The 16,610-nt window shown below is 40.9% G+C and overlaps 2 protein-coding genes across 2 annotated transcripts; both read right to left on the reverse strand.

The window, feature by feature from the left end:
- Positions 1 to 7,302: 7,302 nt before the first annotated feature.
- LOC125015737 (nuclear factor 7, brain-like) lies at positions 7,303 to 9,380 on the reverse strand. Its single transcript, XM_047597666.1, has 2 exons — positions 9,235 to 9,380; positions 7,303 to 9,152 (listed from the first exon to the last, which is right to left on the reverse strand). The coding sequence occupies exon 2, from the start codon at positions 9,133 to 9,135 to the stop codon at positions 7,759 to 7,761; it is 1,377 nt and encodes a 458-aa protein (XP_047453622.1). The 5' UTR covers positions 9,136 to 9,152; positions 9,235 to 9,380; the 3' UTR covers positions 7,303 to 7,758.
- Positions 9,381 to 11,969: 2,589 nt separating this feature from the next.
- On the reverse strand, positions 11,970 to 14,376 carry zgc:171704 (Ras-related and estrogen-regulated growth inhibitor-like protein). The gene is made up of 4 exons (XM_047597667.1): positions 14,214 to 14,376; positions 13,519 to 13,572; positions 13,318 to 13,394; positions 11,970 to 13,093 (listed from the first exon to the last, which is right to left on the reverse strand). The coding sequence occupies exons 1-4, from the start codon at positions 14,314 to 14,316 to the stop codon at positions 12,665 to 12,667; spliced, it is 663 nt and encodes a 220-aa protein (XP_047453623.1). The 5' UTR covers positions 14,317 to 14,376; the 3' UTR covers positions 11,970 to 12,664.
- Positions 14,377 to 16,610: the final 2,234 nt, after the last annotated feature.

Genomic DNA, 16,610 nt, shown 5'->3' on the forward strand with positions numbered 1-16,610 from the left:
TGTGGTCCCCTCTTGAACCTGAAGGTTGGCAGCCAGATAGTGGACAGTTTGGAACTCCAGGGTGGTCAAGTCACCTTCCTCATCAACACTGCTCAACAACCTCTTCAACACATGGACAGCTGCCTCCGCTGCCCTGTTCTGATGAGGGCTAAGCCCCCACACCCAGTCAATCCCAGCCACAATTGCTCTCCTTTGGACTTCCTCCTTGATATCTGCCAGGAAGCTGTAGAGATTCTCCAGCGCAGGCCTGGTCCCCAGGAAGTTGGTACCGAAGTTGGAAAGTGTACGGACTGAACAGGTCCTGTGTCGTGTACTCGAAAGGAGCAGCTAGACCGGTGCGTACAGAAGGGCGATCGCCCATTACTTGAGAGCATAACTTGGCCCTGCACTTCCAGCAATATATACATGAATCAATGACTTTCCGAGCGACTCTAGGGCCTTGCTGCACCCAGGCCCTCATCCGAAGTAGGGTGCCCACAATGCCTTCATTGTTGGCACAGTGGGCTTCTTTGGGTACTGGTCCACTCCTTGTAGGGGATCAGTGGGACCCAGGTCTCTCCTTATCAGTGGACTGGATCCAGCCATGGCACAACAAGAGACCTGTTGCATCATCCTTGCTCACGACCAGACGGAAGTGTCATCGTGGGGAAGGTCACACCTGTCTGGGCAGCCGAGCAGAGTTACCAGGAGAGCATGGCTCTGCAGACGTATCCCACAGCCCCACAGAGCTTGGTTAGTGTAACAAACCTCAAAAGATTCACCTGACCTACAAGAGCCGACCCCCAAAACCTCTTTGTACTACAGACACTAGATGCTGTCTAAGAAGTGTCTGTAGTAGCATCTGGCGAGGATCCCCTATTATCTACTGAAGGAGACCACATGATCGCACCATCCTTGACCATGGCACCGACACGGCTAGGATTACTTGGAGCAGACAACTCCTTTGCCTGGGCCCTTGTAACAATGGCGAACAAAGCTTTCCTTTGGAGCTTACTCACGACTTCCCTGGTGACTTCATGGGCCACTCCTCCACCGCTCTGGTCAGGGACTCGGCACCCTTCTGCCACTGGGAGACACTATCAAGCTGTTCAGGGGAACACCCTCTTGTGACTAGATCAGCCATGTTATACTGGTATCCAACCACCAATCTGTCACAGGCCCGGCCTTCTGTATCTCACCAACACGGTGGAGCGCCACAGCCTGATCAAACTCGTTCTTCAGGTCTGTCGTTAGACTGCCAAATTAACCTGATGCACGGCGGGACCACAATGTTTTTTTTTTAGCTTGATCTCTGTGTCCAGATATTTTGTGCGGCAACCATGCAGTCTTGTCATCACATCAGCTACATCCCCTTCAAATCCACTTGCACCTCCCTCTTCCATACCAGCAATGTAATCAAAACAGCTGTTACAGATGTCTTCATAACTGCCCTCAGTTCAAGTATGAGGTTGTGTTCAGTTAAAAGGTCCATGTTAAAATCAATGGCATTTGCCTTCCTAGTAAAAACCCCTATCTATATTTCTTTAAATCTCCACAGTTCGCCATGCTGACCTTTTCTCTTTTGCACTCTTTGTCTGAAGACATAGTCCGGCCTACCAGGATGGCTACAATCCACTTTCTTTAGCTTAGAATCAGAACTTTATTTATCCCCGAGGGGCAATTAGGAGGGCGAAGAGCAGTACATAAAAATTAAAGAGCAAGAGAATAACAAAAGCATCATATTGTGTGCAATGGCAGGCCCGCTGCCAGTAACAGAAGAGTGAAATGAGTTGTGGTAAATAATATAAAAAGCAATGTGTAAAAAATGTAAAACAGCAGATTCAGTACGGCAATAAATAAAGTGATGCATGAGTAAAAAAAATAAATAAATAAGAATAAAGTGATATTGTAATTAAGAGTGACATTGTAATATTGCACATGAGGACTTTGGAAAAAAAGTAGAAATAAAAATTAACCTATTCCATTCTATTTTTTTTTTTTTTTTTGAAAAGGATACCCTTCATGGTAACAACGTACTCAAGTATTATGGGATTTGAATTTAAAAAGTCAAAATTTGTTGAAAGAAATATGATTTATTACTCTCTATCTGCTTTAGTTGGAAGTTTAAAGGTAGGTTTTCTTTTTAATACATGTGTGTACATAGATACATAGAAAAATAAAATTGTGCCAAGTACAAATCCTTGTGGGATTCCTCCCAGAGATCAGAAGCATCCTCTGATTGGTTTGTTTTGCTCTTACAATGTAAAATCTGAAATGACTTGTCTATTATTAACTTCTTAATGCTTGAAATGAGAACTACAACAATTCTAATGGGTTTAAGATGAACACAAATTGTCAGGATGGAGGAGGTTGTATAGGTGAGGACCCAGATGCAGGACTATTGATGAGGCAGGAACTTCAAACAAAAAGGTATTTAATAATTAACAAAAGGCGCTGTGCATGGCAGGTAAATACAAAATACAAAACTCAAAAGAATCATGAGATGGCAGGGCAAAAATCGTGGCTTGAAGACAAGGACATGGAAACATGGCGAGGAGAAATCAAATGCGCCACATGCAGTAGTAGCTAATATTAAGAAATATGTTGTGCATTCACTTTTTAAAGTTTTGGTAATGTTATAGTTAATGCTTACAAACTTTGAAGACTTTGAATACGAAAGTTACATTTGTAATTGTGTATTTTCATTGAACGGTGGTATTATTATTTGTGCAGTAAGATACCTGTTTTGTATTGGTTCAGCCAGAGGGATGGCAGTGTGATGTTACCTTCATTTCTATGTGAGTATTAAAGTTAAACTAGAATACTATGCTCTTAACACAACATAGTCAACATCAGTGCTGTTGCTATAATTTGGATGGTATAGTATCATGAGCCACAGTTAAAGTAATGTGACACTCATGGCAGGCGTTATTGTTGTTGTTGAGTTTCCGTGCGCCGATTGCTTTGGGCTGGGCCTAATCAAAGTCCAGGGCCGTTTTTTTAGTCCCAGTCCATCCCTGGACACAGGTGAGATGCATGAGGACAATCAACACAGGTGAGACCAATAAACAAGGGACAATGAGGCACAAGACAGAAAACACACAACTTAAGAAAATAAAACAGGAAAAAGAACACGTGACACAGACAGACATGAAAAACCACAAGGGTACACGACAGACAGGAAACTAAGACACTTCACAAAATAAAACAGGAAACATCAAAACATGACCCCGAAATAAAAGACAGACACAGAACCTTGACACGAATACTTTCAGTTAAAATTTCTCCTGTTTTAATATGAGAACTGACTGGAAAGTCTCAGCTACTGCTACTGGCTAAACTGTTCGTTTAAATTTTTTGTTTCTAGTCTGAAACTCTAGTCTGGAGAAATATGGAGCTCTTAGAGAATAGATATATTTACTGGTTTAAAAATCTCTCATGTTCTATTTTCAGATAATTTTGCATATTTAGAGTGGTCTTATTTAAATCGCTCATTTTAAAAATCTTTTTCTTTTTCTTTTTTTTTTAAGCTGAGTTTTTGCAGTGTGGAGGACTCAACACTAAAAACGTTTATTTCAGAGCGTTCGAGGGTTTATCTCATTAAAAAGACAACAGGTGATACTCTGCAGGTGAAAGGTGGCTGTCTTCAACAAGGCCTTTTATCCACATCTTCTCAGGTGTGTCTGGTTCAGGTAATTAAGAACAAGCCCAGTCTGAGGCCTGAGGAGCAGAGGGACGTAACCAACATATGAAAAACATTTAATTATTCCAACAAATTTCTCCTGTTTCAGGAACTAAACTACAGTATTTAAACCTGGCAGAATAATCAGATCCCAACATACCAGGCTGTGTTAGTAATAATATTTTGGTTTGGCTGTTTCTGAAATAGAATGAAAGAGAAAAGGATGAGTTTCATTGTTAGTTTAAAGAGCAGCTGGAGTAACAGCTGAACTAGGAAGTGAGTATTTATTCTTCTTGTGACTAATATATGAGATGACTCCATATTTCTAAAACCCTCTGACTGATTTTTAAATAAAGTTTTTCCTTAAAACCCTCAGGATTCAAAATGACTCAGGTTCACTCTGTTTGTCAGCTGTTAGGAGGAAGTGGAGAAGGAAAAAGAGGAAGTAGAGAAGGAAACAGAAGAATTATATAAGGAAAGGAAAGAAGTAAAACAAGTAGGAGGAAGTAGAGAATGAAAGGATGGAGAATAGATGGAAGGAAGGAAGTAAAGAAGTAGAGGAAGAAGGAAGTAAAGAAAGAAGTAGAGAACAACGGAAGGAAAGGCAGAAGGAAGTAGAGAAAGAAAGGAGGTAGTAGATACTCCAGAAGGAAGTAAGGAAGTACAGAAGGACAGGAAGGAAGTAAACAAGAAAAGAAGGGAGTAGAGATGGAAAGGAGGAAGAAGAGACGTAAGTAATGTTGGGACTCCCTAGCCCATCCAAAATGGAGTACAAGGCCACATGGCTCCCTTTGTTCTCCAAAAGGCCTAAAAAAGGCCTTTGGACTCAACCTCCCTGCAGCCTTCACCTTCTACCACCTAGGTGTGAAACCTCCACTCTTGACCCTATTGGTCACTGTATGGCCAAGACTTCTGAGGTCATTAAGCCAATAAAAGGGAGAGATGCCCCTCTCTCTTCTCTCACATACACCCCAAGAAGGAGCTGCCACACCTCACTGGGAGCGACTGCTACAGCTCTGCCCTTCCATGAGGCTGCACAAGGCAAAGGCCTCCACTGGACTGGACCCTGGTAGCGACGCAAGTGCCTACCAAAGAATTCAAGGGCTGAACTACCACGACACAAAGTCTGCTAGTTGAGTTATCAAGCGACGAAGCCACCAAAGCAAAGCAGGACAACCATTCAACTCTTCAAGGAGAACCAAGGACTCTCCTCAACGAAACTGTAACTACACAGCCAGGACAGCTGTAGTTCAGTCAACAAGGACAACAACAATTGGACTTTGCAACCCACCAACAGCAGGACCTGCAAATCAGCACACTAACCAGCATCTTTTCTTCTTTGTAACTTAACTGGGCCTAGTTAGTTTACTTGGCACCTTGACTAAGCATAGAAGACTCCACCCATGCCAGTGTATGTAGTGATTGAAACCAATAGAATACTTGAGCTTGTTGTTGTCGTCTATAGTCAGTTAACCTTGAATTTGTGACCTCGTGGTGTACAAAGGACACACCTTTGTTACCCTCCCCGCACATCATATGTGGTTAGAGGCCACCTTGGAGACCAGTTGGTTGTAACCCTCAGTGTGTTTACATGCAGAGTTTAATGGAGCTTTGCTCTAAACTCTACTTCCTGACTACAGTCCTTGTCCCAGTTTACATGCAGCAGAGAAAATCTAATAACTGTTCTCCTCCTCCACACTAGGGGGCGATACGTGTCTTTTCAGCGGGTTAATACCACGTTAATACGGCCCGATTTCTGGTTGATCTATTACGTGATATAATAAACTAGAGTCGTTCATGTGTCAGACATTTAAACAACAACCAGACGGATAATAGTACATTTTTAATCTTGTACGTAATGTTCGCGCTACTTCTGGTGCAGGTAAGATCCGCGCTGTCCCTCAGACGGTTCTTCGAGCGGCGCCGTTTCTCTTCTTCTTCTTCTGTGATCGGCTTCTTGGACGTGTTTGTTCCGGGGTCACACGCCAGCACAGCGGTGGTTGTGGAGCATGCGCACACGCATCATCCAATGAAAAGTCAGATTCCAATAGCATTTTCTGGGTGTCTCAATCAGATAATGAGAACTCTGATTTTAATCCGAGTAACGTGTTTACATGCACTTAAGTTCTCCTGTTATAGTCCGATTAAGCAATATTTTTTTTTTTCATGTGCATGTAAACGCACTGACTCTTTATCTAACGACAAAGCAACCAGCCACCATCTTGTCCATTGTCTGAGCTCACACCTCACACCAAACACACACACACACACACACACACTAACACACACACATCCACGTCTACATAGTGTTTGTAGCTCACCTTAGTTTAATGTTTTATTTCAGTTTCTAGATGTGTCCAATAAACCTTTGAAACTTTGCTTGTGTATTAATGTTGCATCAGAATGAATATGCCAATCTCTATGCTGTAGAACTCTTACATCCTTCAGGTTTGCTACTATTAATAGGTTACCATTGTTTGTGTTTGTAAAGTTAATTATTAAACGGGTTCTGTGTTAGTAGTTAGCATACCCACCTTTATGAGACTGATTTTTGGTAAATTGGCTGTCTTGAGGTGGATCTAACGTTAATTAAATCCTATTAAATTTTGATAGTACTTATTAATATTTTGATTTTAATCTTTTACTGATTTGATAGCCAATAACCCGCCTGAGTGCACTGTAAATAGCGTCCTCTATGTCAAATAGAGCCCAACATTTATAGTGCATAACCTTGATCGGCACTGCCTGCAGGAGGCAGTGTACAATTTCCAACATAAATGGTGCTTCCGTGAGAAACATCATATTCATCAAAGGGAATCAAAGGAAGGAGGAATTAGAGGAGGACAACAAGTATAGAAGGGCAGAAAGAAATAGACAAGTAAGAATGAAAGGGGTAACAGGTCTGTAGCCATGTTTCATTTCTGGTCTGGAGCTGTCGGTCGTCTCTTCCCTCCAGGCTGGGCTGAGTAAGGTCCTGGATCTGGCTGATGAACTGCTGCACTTCCTGCACTTCCACTTCCTTTGGTCGAGTTGACTCCGCTTCGGCAGATCCGAGAGCTGCCGGTCCAGATCCAACAGATGCTGCGAGACCTGCAGGAACTCTCCAAGATCCTCCTGCAGCTGGTGGTCAACTCCACTCCCCTCTACAGCATGGTGAGTCCAGACCAGAGATCAAGAACCAGAAATGAGTCTTGGTCCCTTCAGGAGTTTCTAGATTTCTACAGAAAAATTATTTAAAACATCCTGAAAGTCGACAAAGAGAACACAACCAAACACATGACACATAAATATTCATCTTATGTTCAAATCTGTCAGCTGTAAAAGTTAGTGAATCCTTCCCGGTTTACGGTAAACTGCTGATCAGTGTCTACAGCAGTTTGGAGGAATCTGATCCCATTTCTCAGAACAGAACCAGCTGAGTTGTGAGATGTTGGTGGTTTCCTCTCATCAGCTGATGCTCCAACATTTCTACTCGATGAAGGTCAGGACTTTGACTTGTTCCTAAACATTCACCTGGTTCTTCTTTAGCACCGTGTCAACAGAAAAACTATTTTTATGATCACTGACACTGATTAGTTGCTACAGCTGTCACAGCCTGGTAGAGAAGACAAAACATGGAGACCATAGTTCTTTTTTTTTCTTTTATTATTATTATTTTTATTTATTTATTTTACTTAAAAGGGATATTGTACATTAATCAACTTAGTTAATGTTAATGTGCCAGTGTTAACCAGCTGGCACATTTTCAACTATAGTCCTTTTGATGAGATGTTTTAAGAACCATTATATCTGTGGAAAAAAAAAAAAAAATCGCATTTCTCTTTTAAATACAAATCTAATTTATTATTATTAATGAAATTGTAGCCAAAAATATCAATATTGCGCAAAGTGGCACAATATGTAAATCTGTATGTCCCCACAACAACCTCAACTCAGAGAGGAGACTGAGACTGAACCAGTATTTATAGGTGGACGTCACAGGTGTGACCAATCAGGGAAAACAAGCCCCTCCCCAGATCCTAGCCACCTCCCTAAACAGGAAGTAGGACCTTGAGGCCCAAGAGACAAAACAATACACATTTATAATCTGTTTATCTCTAACTGATCTGATCCACTGGTAAAATCTTCACTGGGAGTTTATCCACGTTGTCAATGTATGGAAACATCCTCTCAGTGAAAGTGTGTGTGAAGGTGTGTATGTGTGTGTTAGTATCAAGATCAGAAAAGGACAGATTTCCTCTGTTCCAGTCCAGATTCACTCTGATCCTCTGGACCTTATTCTCTACTGGGAGATCGATGGAAGGATCTGGTGGTGAATATGTGAAATATTTACCTTCATCAAACTCTATTCCCCACAATCCAGACTCTATTCGTCCCTTCCTCTGGACAGACTCTGATAACACACCCAGTATCCACCATGTGTTATCTCCAACCTCAACATCCCAGCTGTGAGTCCCTGAGTTAAAGCCCTCAGAGCCCAGGACAGACCAGTAAAAATCTATCCTCTCTGGATTATCAGGAAGTTGTTGTTTATCTCCTCCTCTCACACTGGTCAGATCTTCAGACAGGATCAGTGTTGAATGAGCAGAGTTTGGATCCAGAATGACAGGAGTGTAGGAGACCAGGTCCTTCACATTGTTCCAGATGTTGAAGGCCAGGTTGCCCAGATGTTTGGCCTGGTCTATCAGAGCTCCTGAGGGCAGCTGTGGAGCATCCAGCAGGGGGCAGCGCTGGACTCTTTCCACTGCAGCCTTGTAGTTGTTGAGGAATGAGATGTCTTCAGCTCTCAGCTCCTCCTCTGTGGCTCTGACTGTGTCTGAAAGAGCTGCTATCTCTCTGCTCAGAGCCTCCATCTTCTCCTTCATCATCTGACTCTTCTGCTCCTCTTCCTCCCTCAGTGCAGCCATCCTGGCCTCCTCTTCCTCTGCTAGAAACTGGTGAAGCTTCTTGAACTGCTCCTTAATCTGCCTCTCTGTGTGTCGGGCCTGGACCTTGATGTGTTTTTCTGTTTCATCAAACTTCACTTTAACTTCTTCATAAACCTTTAACTTCTCCTTTAAGGGCTCCAGAGTTTCCTCAAGGTTCTTCTTGTGCTGTCGTGCAGCTTCATCGATGGGTCTGAATCTGTGGTTGGAGTGTTTTTCTGAATCTCTGCAGACGAGACACACTGGCTGCTGATGGTCCAGACAGAAGAGTCTGAGTTTCTCAGAGTGCAGACTGCAGAGATCCTCTGGAGATCTCTGATCTCTCTCCTGTAAGAAAGACTCACACAGGTTCCTTAGCACCAAGTTTAAAGGTGGATCATCTCTTGAAGATCTTCTCTTACAACATGGACACTCATGTAATGGATTCTGTCTCCACCAGTTCTTCAGACAGACTTTACAGAAGCTGTGGCTACATGACAGAATAACAGGATCTCTGAAGACCTCCTGACAGACCGGACAGCAGAGATCCGCCTCTGATCTGGAAGCCATTTAGTCTCTGAGTGAAGCTGGAACACAGCAGACACAAAGTCCAGTCAGTCATGGCTCTCCTCCATCTTCTACTAACTTCCTGTTTTTGGTCAAACTCACCTTCAGTGTGTGGAGAGTCAGCAGCTTGAAGCAGCAGTGTTGTAGTTTCCACTTTTCTCTCCTGTAGCTGGATTCACTCAGAGGAAGGTATTAGTTTGGTCTGAAGCTGAATCTGATCGTCTGTGTCTCTCTTTACTCACACACAATAATAAACTGTTTCCTGGTTTGTCTCAGGTGAATCAAGAAAGGGGGCGGGGCTTAACCAGGACTACTGTGATAAATGTTGAATTTTAACCTGTTATTCAGGGAGTGGTTCAGTCCAAAGGTGTTTAATCTCAGAGGAAGAGTCAGTCTTATTGTGTTTGGAACGAGTTCCTTCAGTGTTTACAGTTACTGTATTGATATAAATATGAATTCATGCTTCAGGTCCTTCCACAACATTTCTATTGGATTAACGTCAAGACTTTCACTTGGCCGTTCCTAAACATTCATCTTGTACTTCTTTAATCGTTGTAGGGTATTGCGTTATTAAGATTTAATTCTAATAAATGCACTTGCCGATAGGGGGCACCACTTACAGATAAAAAGTACATTGTAATAACTAAGCAATTAATACTGGATCAATATTAATTATTAGTAATTAATATTGATCCAATATTAATTATTAGAAATTAATCAGTCTATTCATATCTGAGGCATCAGCTCTCAGGACAGTGATCAGCTAATCCAGCTCACAAGGGCCTTTCTGACATTGACTTAAGTAAAATATATGGTTTATTTACATAAATGGTGAATAATAAATAATAAGCGATATAATGAATAATATAACAATTGGTGCAGAAAATGATGAGAATAACGGGATGGACAAATTTTAACAAAAATGAGAAGTGTGAATGAAAATGAGGACACAAACGGAACCTAATTTCAGTGTTGCGCAGACAAAGTGGCACTTGTGAAGTCTGATGACGTGTGGTAAAACAAGTAGTTGACAACAGTGAAATTGAAAAATACTTCTGATGGCTGGTCGAAAATATCTACAAAAATATCTTTAATGTGTGATTGTCTTAACAATTAAAACAAAATTCAGCTTGAACTTTGAAAAAGTCGTGCGTTTGATGTGGCAAGAATAATTCAAGAATAAAACTTAAACACGCCAATAGGCAGGCAACAATACAACTAGAAAAGAACTGGAAAAGAACAGAACTAAGCTAAGACTGAAAGAGAGCTGAACTCAGACTGGCCAGATGCTAGTTTATCACATCACGTCTATCCGGGGTTTGTGCCTTTGTTGCAAAACTGGTCTTTGCGCCTTTGGGAAGATTTACATATGAGTGTTTTCATTTCAAGACCATTACATACTGATGGTACTTCTTACAATGTTAAACTCGGAATTAAGATGAGACATGAGATGAAATCAAACACATTCAATTTTTCTCAATATCCTAATAGTAAGCTAACTAATAGTAAGCTAACTAATATCAAGAAGAAGGAAAGGTAGATTATATTCAGGCTATGCTAACCAGTCTTGCTTTGTAACACTGGTTAGCATAGCCTCTGGATGACAGTATGGTTCCATGGTGGACACTAATGATAATAGTCAAAGACTAACTTGGTCATTATAAGGCCAACAAAGATGATCAAAACATGGTTTTGACACTGATCACGTGCTGGGTGTAGATTTAAATTTGTATTTTTGGTTAAAAGTGTACATTTCATAGTTTCTAGTGCTAGTCAGAGAGAGGTGCTGCAGTTCTAATTTATTTACGACATTTATCTCACCAGATGGTCCAATGACGCCAGTAGGTCTGAACCTTATCTCTGGGGAACCTGGATGTGGATTAACACATCCATGAGCACAGTCTTAAATGCAAAATAATTCTCGGTTCTTGGCATTTGGAACTAATTAAAAGCTTGTTTTATGGCTTTGCTATATGGGCTCAGAAATCTGCAAAGGAAACAAAACAATGCTGTCCACTGTGGACTGTCCAGAGAAGTCCTCCCCCTCCGATTGGGTCAGGAGAGAAATCAGATGTTCTCCTACACGGTTCTTCTGGAGAACCACTGGTGTTCTTGGGCTCCTTGTCTTTCTCCATGACCCAGTTTCTCTTCACATTCAGCTCATGGACTCATGTCCTGACATTTTCTTTTAGAGTTCACTGGTAGAATTCACAGTTCATTGGTCCATCAATGATGAGCAGATGCAGCAGAACAGGCCCAAACCAGGACATTAGTGACACCACGTTTCATGTGTGTGATTGGGTTCTCTTTGTCTACTGTCAGGATGTTTTTTATGCAGAAATGTAGATCATGCTTTAAACCTGAAACATAATTCTTACTTCATTTAACCTTGTTGTGTGTTCCAGCTGCAGCAGTCGTCTCCTCAGGAGGTCGAGGACTTCCTGAACCAGGAGCACTTAGTGTCTGACAGCTCGTATCGTCGTCAATCCGCTAACAGTGTCTTCCTGAAGACGATGGATGGTCATCCTTGCCGCCGGCGGAGTCTCCATGCCCGAGCCGGCCGAGGCTTTGGAAGCCCTCAGAGCCCTGACCCTCCAGAAGACGCTGCTCCAGCCTGGAGATGGAGGGCCTGTTCGTCCCTGCTGAAGGGGGAGGAAGTAAACAAGGAAAGAAGGTAGTAAAGAAGGAAAGAGTATGTAGTGAAGGGAATAAGGAAGTAGGAAAGGACTAGTGGAAATGGAGGCAAATTAACGTAGAAAAGATCAAATGAAGTAAAAATGTTTTGTGTTGAAGGTGAATAAACGTGTTTCTGAAACAAAGATTCAAACTGACTCATATTCACTCTCTTCATCAGGTTTTAATTCAAACCGTACAACACAAATAAATACAGATTTATTTACAGGAACAGGATTAAACACAAACATTAAAATACGTTTAAGTCAGATCCCTAAAAAAAACAACACAGTTTTACATTTAATGTCTAAATTTAATAAAACCTGTGACCAGGAAGTTCGACTCTGTAGGAGTCACATCATCAACCCTCAGGATTCAAACACACGGATTCACTTTGTTCCCCGGGTTTTAGGAGGAAATGGAGGAAGTAGAGGAGGAAATGGAGGAAATACAGAAGGAAAGAAGGGAGTAGAGGAGGAAATGGACACTGGTGTAATGACTGTATCAGAATTTACAGAAGCTGTGGCCACATGACAGAAGAACAGGATCTCTGAAGACCTCCTGACAGATGGAGGAAGAAGAGAAGAAAGAGGATTGAGGAGGAGGAAGTAACGAAGGAGGTAGGGAAGGACTAGAGGAAGTAGAGAAGGAAATGAGGAAGTAAACTTGTGGCTGTATGTCCATAGTAAGGTCTTGAGGCTTCATCCTCTGAAGATCATGAACCAAACTTCCCGTTGCCGTGGAGATACTCTGTCGCCCTCTTTGCTCTGAAACACTCGTCCGACTTTTCTCTGACCCCCTTTAATTCGACCTGACCTCAGTCCTTCTGGTCTCCGACCTCTGAAACAAACGTCCACGTCTACTCGGCCCGTTTCTTGGCGAACACGGCGGAAACGCTCCTGACGATTCCACGGACGCCGCCGCCGTTGCTCTTCCTCAGCGCCCGTCCCTCCCGGACCAGGTCCACCAGGCGGTGGAAGACCAGCAGGACGCCGTGGTACGTCTCGGCCGCCGACACCTCGAAGAAGCTGCAGCGCTGCGACATGGCGAGCAGCCGGCCCTCCTCGCCGGACACGCTGCGATGGCGCCGCAGGTCGCGCTTGTTGCCCACGACGACGACAGCGGGGGCGGGGCCAGAGGCCGACGATGAGGACTTCCGGCGTCGGCGGATCTGCTGCAGCTGCTGCTGCACGGACACGAAACTGCAGCGGTCACAGATGTCGTAGACGAGGATGATGCCGTCGGCCCAATGCAGCTGTTTGTCACTGAGCGGGAACGTCTGGTCGCCCTGACAACGGAGAGAGGAGGAGGAGTCACTTCATCATCATCTCAAATTTAATAAAACTCATCAACATTCAGGATTAAACTTTTAGGAGGAAGTAGAGGAGGACTAGTCTTATTTTTCTATAATCTGATTACTTTTGTTTTTAGTCTGTATTACTATTACTTTTTTAATGTATTCTGATTACTTCTGTGTGTAATCTGATTACTTTTTGAATGTGCGTGTCCTACCTGGTTAAACTGAGTGTCCCAGATGTTGAAGCAGATTTCCTGACCATCGATTCTGTCGACGCGACTGTAAATCGTCTCTGAGAGAAAAAGATTCAGGCGATTACAACACAATACTATTTACATATATATGCATGTATTTATAATAATAATAATAATAATAATAATAATAATGATAATGAATGAATGAATAAAGACACTCACCTATGTCTCCATATTCGCCGATGAATCTTCTGGTCAGAAATCTGACGGTGAGAGCTGCAGAGAGAAACCAACCATTGTCAACAAATTTTAAATCATTATCATTATTATTATTATTTCCATTAAACATTAAGAGAAAATAAATAAATACATTTTCTGTAGATTAATATGATGAAACAGAACCACATCTGGTTTTATTCACATGTTCTCTTAAATCTCAAAATTACCAAAGTAAATAAAAATTTGATTTAATTATTATTTTAGAATATTTTCTTGTAATTTCTACCTCATTCTTACACTATTTTTTTATTCTATTTTTTTCTGCTTGACTTATACTCTTATGTCTCTGTCTGGTCATATTTATGTCTCTGTTTGCTTCAGACTTGGACAAAACAATAAAGTCAAGATTCAACTAGATTTATTATTATTTTTTATATCATAATAAATGAAACTTCCCACTGGAAAATCTGAATATTTATTCATTTTGCTTGAATTTTTTTTTTCTAAATAATTTGATGAACCCAGAGGGTTCATCAAATCAAAAATCTTAATTTATGACAAATATTTTAAAACATGAAGGTTCTCAGTCATTCATGTGTTGAATAAGGACGTGAGGAGACGTTTCAGTTGGATAAAAACTGTTGAGTTCACATTAAAACCTGATTGAATCTGAACTGGACTGATGAATCTTTTCTTACCGGACTTCCCCACGCCGTGGGCCCCCAGGAGGAGGACGTTGACCTCCACCCTCTGCTGGTTTCCCTCCATCGCCTCCACTCGGCTTCTCTCCTGCACCACCATCAGGATCAGGATCAGGACCAGGATCAGGATCAGAGCAGCAGGTCCAGGGTCTGGATGTCCCGGCTCAGGATCCAGACTCTTTATATAGACAGACGGGGAGGGGAGGGGGTGAGTGGGGGCGGAGCCTCTGAGTCCACCTCAATCTGATTGGAGGATATGGAGTCAGGTTTCTATGTTTCTATGTTTGTTATTTTATTTATATATTTATTTTTTAGGTTTCTATTGTGATTTAAATGTGGAAGAAAAGCAGTCACACTATCATGGACCGAACTCTCTCTGGACTCTTCTTTCTGGGGAGACAAACACTCATCAAATCCAAAAAAATAAAAATATTAATAATAATAAAAAAACTTCAAAACCCTCACACCTTCAATAAGCCCATATTTATACTTATATTTAAATTGATATTTATTCTGCAGACTGTTCCTATATTTCCTTATATGTTTCCTCTATATATTTTCCAGAGTGCTGTTATTTTTTTTGTATATTTTTGTATAGATTCTCTTCTAATCTTATTAATTCTGTCTTATGTCTCACAGACGTAATTTGTCCTGTTGTTTAATTGTTTTTTCCCTCATTGCATCACTTCCATTCATTTCTGTGCTACCGGTGTTTGTATTGTATATAAAGTATTTTATTGTGTGTAGCTGCTATAGTTTCTATTTTTTCCCCCAAACCAAAGAGCTTCCAAACTGTATTTTGTTGTTTTCAATGACAATAAAAACTAAAGCTGCTACTTATTTATTTAGTTTTCCTCTCAACACGTGTGTTTATTTGTTATTTTTCTTATTTATTTATTTATTTGCACATATATTTATATATTTAAATGGAGGATTTTTGTATTGGAGGAAGTAGAAGCTGTCGACGTTTTAATGGAAATGTGTCGTTAGAGCAGAACTAATTAATTAAAACCAGGTTAATCTGATCTGACTTCAGTCATGTGATAAAAATAATAACTTCTCCTTCCAAGTTTCTTTAATTCACTTCATGACCTGAGGCTGAAAACGTGATTTATTTCTCATGAAAGGATCTAAACCGGATTCATTCAGTTAGTTTTACTCCGAGTTTCTCTCTAACGTCCACAGTCGCGTCTCTGCTGCAGGTCAGAGGATAATTTACACTTTCAATAATAAACTCTATATTTTAGTTTGAGTCAGTGTTTAAAGCAGCATGAACACATGAATGTTTGGTTTGATTTCATCCACACATTGATTCATTAAACATCCTTCAGGATCCTCATGAGACAAGAGGCAGCAAAGAGTGTGAGGACGAGTGTGTCACCAGAATAATAATAATAATAAGTGACTCTTTGACGCCACCTGCTGGTCTTCACTGTTAAAAAAAAAAACATAGGGCGTGTGGGCTGAAAGCGGCCGGTCAGAGGCTCTAATCTGGGCCGCAGCAGGAATTCATAAAAATTACTCAGAAGACCAGAAACATTCCAGGAAAAGCTCAGAAATATGATATGAAATATGAAATATGACCTGCACTGAGTCTTCAGGACAACGATGGAGCAAGAAAACTGAAATGATCTCAGTGAGTTTACTCGTAAAAACCTGGAGAATCCGGACAAAGTCCTGGAGGAAGATCTGGAAACATCTGTCGAGTTCCTTCATGGGATTGAGACAAAGAAAAAGAAAATGGACTATTTGAAAAATCAGTCAAGGAGGAAGAATATAATTTATGAGTCTGGATGTTTGATGAAAGCAAAGCTTTACCAATGAAAAATATTACATTTCCATTTTAGAAAGAACAAATGTTTTAGAAAGAAAGTGTGTTCACATGTTAAATCAGACAAAGACTTTGGGTTTTACATTGATTTTTGGCTTCACTTGTTCATCTCAGAGTAAAATGAGACATTAAACTGAACACATTTAAATAAAAAAGGAAGAAACATTGGTTTGGTGGAAATCTGACGTGTGAATTTCTCATCTTAAATAATGAGACCAGGACCTTTAAAGTCTAAAGACGTGTGAACATTTGTATCATAATCAGAATCAGGTTCATGACTTAAATGATTTGATGTTTGTTAATTCAGTTAATATACTGAGTTTGACGTAAACACTTAAACCTAAAACTCCGACGTTATGATGAAAACTAGAACAGGAACTGGAGAACTGAAGAACGTTTCTTTTCTTTTTAACTTTTCTGTACTGACGTAGGAACTTTTCTGCTTCACCGGATCTACGTTCAAATTTAAATTTAAAGAAAACATCAACTCTGTAAAAAGTGATGAACCCGTTAAATTATACGATACATGGTTTAAAGAGGATTCTTCTTACTTCATTATTATT

This window comes from Mugil cephalus, chromosome 11 (assembly GCF_022458985.1).
Source record: "Mugil cephalus isolate CIBA_MC_2020 chromosome 11, CIBA_Mcephalus_1.1, whole genome shotgun sequence".
Classification (NCBI taxonomy): Eukaryota; Metazoa; Chordata; class Actinopteri; order Mugiliformes; family Mugilidae; genus Mugil; species Mugil cephalus.